Raw genomic sequence first — 4864 nt, 5'->3', positions numbered from 1 at the left:
ACTTTTGACCCTTTTCCCTTAATTAAATAAAACTTTTATTAAACTTTATCAATTCTTGATAAACAAACAACAAGAAAACAATTAAAGTTTAAGAAAAATGATTTGGATGACTAATAAAATTGAAAAATGAGAGAGACTTGAATTTATTTTATATTTTTACAAATTTTTTTCCGAAAATAAAAATGTATTTAAAAGAGTATGAATGAGAATAAGACTTTATCACATATCTGATTCATTTAGACCCTTTCAGACCCATTGCAAGATTTTAAGTGGAAAAAATAAATGCACTTGATGACCTATGTCTGAACTATTCCAATTCTAATCTCCATTAAATACAAGCATATGAGGCCTAAGACCCTTTATAGCATTTGTGTACGCATAAGAGTAAGACTTATGATTTTGAGAGAGACATTGCTGATTTTTGACAGGTACATGGACTATATAACTGCAAGGCCAGGGTGAATATAATTCTGAAGATTCTATTGACTTGTTTATACTTTGACAAGTTTGCTGATGATTTATATTAATTGGTGATTGTTTGCTTAGTGCTTGGGGATATGACATGCTAGTTAAAGTTTAGTGTTGATAAAAGAGATACGTTAGAGAGGGGTACATACTTGTAGTCCTATGAATGATTACACTTACTTGGGGTTGTTTGGTAGGAGGTATTAGGAGAAAATAGTTCATGTATTATGTATGATATTATTTAGTACTATGTTTGGTAGAATTTTTTAGCCTAAGAATAACTAATTCATGGATTAGTTATACACCTTACATGGTATTATAGGAGGTATTACTAATACCTTTCATGTGGTGGTATTAATAATACATTGGATTTAATATCATGGAATTATCTATGTAAAGACAAAAATATCCCTCAAATCATTTTATTTATTTTCTTGATTTTATGTTTTATATTTGTACTAGTAAATTTATTTAAATAAATTAGCTTACAAATTTTATTATTTAGAGAGAGTTGTTTGTTAATAAATAAATGCAATACATATCAATACAATATTTAAAATGTGAGTTGTTTAACATTTACTAATTGAAAAGGCAAATATATCACCACATGACGTTTGTGATCTTAATTGAATATATTATTTGTTGGTTTATATGTGGTTTCTAATTGTTTGTATTTTGAACAATTTATAAATTGCATATATATTAAAACTACAACTTGCAAATTTTATATGTAAATGTAGATGATTTATTCGATTTTACTATTTTTACAGTCTTTTCGATTTTAAAGTAGATGGTCTATCTATTCTAAATTGAAAATTAACGTTTTTATCAAGCAAGAAAATAGCAAACATGACAACAAAGTTGTTCTTTCTCCTAGCTAGTTAGAAGGCCATAAAAATATAATATTGTCCGGCAATTATCTACCTTGACTGATTACATAAAATAGAAAATCTCATAATAATGCAAGGGTATAATTGGAAAGAAGCTTTTTGTAGAGTTTTAATCCAAACACAAGAGAGGTCAGAAGCAATGAACCAAACACTTGATAAAAAATATACCCTACACTACTAATCTCTGCATTACTAATCCTTGCATTACTAATCACTGCATTATTTATTTTTCTACCAAACGACTCATTATATTCTCATAGTATTAAGGCCTCATTTGTTTGCACTTAATGGGGATCTGAATCTTAATCATTCAGATTCACCTCATTAAGTGGGTTTGTTTTTTAGGATTGAATCTTAATTATTCAGATTTAGTTCATTAAGTTTGTTTTATTTCCTTTTAAGCCTCTTAATGGGTCTGAATAGATCTGAATGAATCAGATCTCTAACATTTTCTTAACAACATTCAGACTCAAAAATGAGATTCCTATCTTAATTCAACTATATCACAAGCACGTTGTTTTCTTATTTAATTAATGTTAATTATGATTTAAGTGTGTACTGACCAATTAACTAAAACCCCAAAGATAACGAATCAAGTGCATCTGAAGGATGCAAATACAACGCATGACTATGATCAATCACAATTTGATATGCAGCACTTCGTCAACCTTGCTAGATATATTCATCAATCACCATGTTGAAATCAATTTTCAAGAAAAATAATTGATTTTTAACTCGATTTCTAGGAAGAACAGTCGATTGAATCCATCGATTTTCATCTACACTTGTTGAATAATCCCTTGATTAAAGTTTTGCTAACATGTTAACTAACAAAAAATCAACAGATTTAAATGCGGGAAGCAAGATTAGAGTGACCTTGTTGAAGGATAAGATGCGGGAATTGAGACTTAAATAGTTCATGCATGTAAAGAGGAGATGCACCACTGCAAAGGTGTGAGAGGCTGGATATGAATGATTACAAAAGAGGCAGAAATAAGACGAAAAAGTATTGAGAAGAAGTTATTAGACAAAAGACATTATGCATGTCTAAATATGATCTCAGATAAAAGATTATCGAAGATACATATTAAGATAGAAGGTTAATTAGATAGTTGAGCATGGTGTCACTTAGTCTACTGTGGGACTTTCTTGTTATTACATTTTTGCTACAATTTACTAGTTCTAGCATTTCAATAATCATATTATTGTGGTACTAACTATGCTACTTTAAGTATGTGTTCTTTAGCATTCTGTCTCGGCTTCGTCACTTCAGTTTTTTTTCAAATCAGTTTGTATTGTTTTTACTTGAGACAGGGTCTACCGAAAACACCCTCTCTACCTTGTAGAGGTAACACACTATTTTTCTGAAACCTCATTTGTGGGATTACAGTGGATATGTGTTGTAGTTGTTGCGTATACAAGTGAAATCTCTAACTAATAAAGCTCTGATTGTCAGGTAATGTTAAACTATATATTCAACATAGCTCAACATCAAGGGTACGGCAACTAATGTAGCTATGTTAAGCAAGAATACTCTGTTTAATTTGCTGCAAATTGATGAGTTTTATTAGGAAGATAAACTGGAATTTGGAAACATGAGTCAAAAAAGAAACAACCCCTATTGGTTTCAACATCTCCATAGGTTCAAATTTAATTGTATCAACAATATCCACATTGCAGTCCGACTACACGGGAAATCCAACATTAGATGTAAAACACTTTCTAACAAAGGCAATTCCATACCCAATGAAACAGGAACCTGAAATCTCTTATTAAAAATGAATGTGCATGAACCAACTCAATTTCTGTATTATCTAAGTGGAACAAATTAGAGGAATGTATAAAGTTGACAAGAAAAGAAAGAAGCAAATTAAATAAATAGGGCTAAACTCATGGTATAAATTTGTCAAGCTATAACAATAATTACAACATAGAACCAGCAATTTCCATGTAGGTCTAACTGATTTCAAGTATCACCAAACAAACATATACAATTCATAATTTTTTTTTATCCTTTTCTCAACTTGAAGAATATGAATTAAGTACAAGATAAGATATTGATACAATGGTAAAAATTCGAACCAGTTCTAAGGTGAACGGTTTGGAGGACGAACAGAGATTTGAACTGGAATTGGGCGACCCGTACCTGTACCTCCACAGCTGCTGCAACCCATCCGACCCGACCCGGCACAAGTCCGACAACCTACATCTCCATCTGACCAGCGCGAACACATACAAGAAACCCGACCCGTTCCATTGCAACTAGGGCACCGAGGAAACTGACCCGAACCCATCATAGTCTTCTGGTCCATAACTGATTTCACCAGTGCGGCACCGGCTAATACACTCAGACCTAATTGAGTCAGAACAATTGGACCCATTATTTCTGATTCAACACCGAATGAGTAATTGTTGTTCAATTTGGGGAAGAGAATATGAATTTGTTCTTTTTTCTAAATTTTGAAATGGAAATGAAGTGGTTGATATGTTGTACACGTAAAAGGGTGTGAACCTGGTGAATTTAAGGAGGCTAAGGTTTTGGAATTTAGTAGGAGATGGATTTGATTACTATGTTGTTTTATTTATTTTACTGGTTCTGGTAGACTCTTGTTTTCTTCTTTTTTTAATGCGTGTAAGTTTCTTCTTTTTTGGTTCAATCACGCGTGTAACCTTATTTCTTACATGTTGCTTATTTGCGGTAGCATAGCCATGATTGTATTAAAAAATATAATTATGAAATTAGTAGATTAAGAATATGTATTTTCAAGAAAATTTCGTAATTATTAAATTAAAATTTTAATTTGTGTCAAGAGATGTCAATACTTTTATACATAACGGTGGGTCACTCCAGCTTATATGTACTCTTTTAACTTTAGAAGAATTTGATTTTGCTTCTCCCACTTGATTTCTCCATACATTTTTTTTATTGCTTTTTTTTCTTACATTAGGTAAACAAAAACCTTGTTTTCTTTTATTTTTGATTTATCAATAAAAAAAAGGGTCTGTGGCCCACCCAAAAATTTGAGAGGAAAAAAGTAATTAAGAAAAAGAGATGCACTTGTTCTTGGAAACAACTTTCCTTTTCGTAAGTTTGGTTATAATACACAATACACGATTTTATCTAATAAGTAATAAACAATCAATCAATAAACTTCGATCTTAATTAACAATTAACTGTATGACGAAAATATTTTAGGAACTTTTTATTTATTCTTCTTTAAGCCATTGCTTTAGAGGTGTACTTGTTTATTTATTAGACCAAAATACCAACATGTATCTACTTATCAAAAAATCACTCTTTTGTTGAACCTTGTGGGTCCAACTACTTTACTATGTCGGCTCTTAATTTTTCATTTAAGATTGTATGTAGTAGAGTTGTAATAATATTGTTTTTCATTACTATTTAATTGGATTCTGTTTAAAATTTATTTTATCTTTTTTTGTTGGTTATATATTTGAGAATTATGTAAAAATTATTTTATATTACAATAACTAATAACTTAAAATAT

General features: G+C 30.4%; 1 protein-coding gene across 1 annotated transcript; it reads right to left on the bottom strand.

Moving 5' to 3' along the window:
• Positions 1-3225: 3225 nt before the first annotated feature.
• On the bottom strand, positions 3226-3869 carry LOC125868071 (uncharacterized). Its single transcript, XM_049548673.1, has one exon. The coding sequence runs from the start codon at positions 3734-3736 to the stop codon at positions 3443-3445; it is 294 nt and encodes a 97-aa protein (XP_049404630.1). The 5' UTR covers positions 3737-3869; the 3' UTR covers positions 3226-3442.
• Between the last annotated feature and the right edge of the window lie 995 nt (positions 3870-4864).

This window comes from Solanum stenotomum, chromosome 6, assembly GCF_019186545.1.
Source record: "Solanum stenotomum isolate F172 chromosome 6, ASM1918654v1, whole genome shotgun sequence".
Classification (NCBI taxonomy): domain Eukaryota; kingdom Viridiplantae; phylum Streptophyta; class Magnoliopsida; order Solanales; family Solanaceae; genus Solanum; species Solanum stenotomum.
This window is presented reverse-complemented; position numbering and strand designations above follow the sequence as displayed.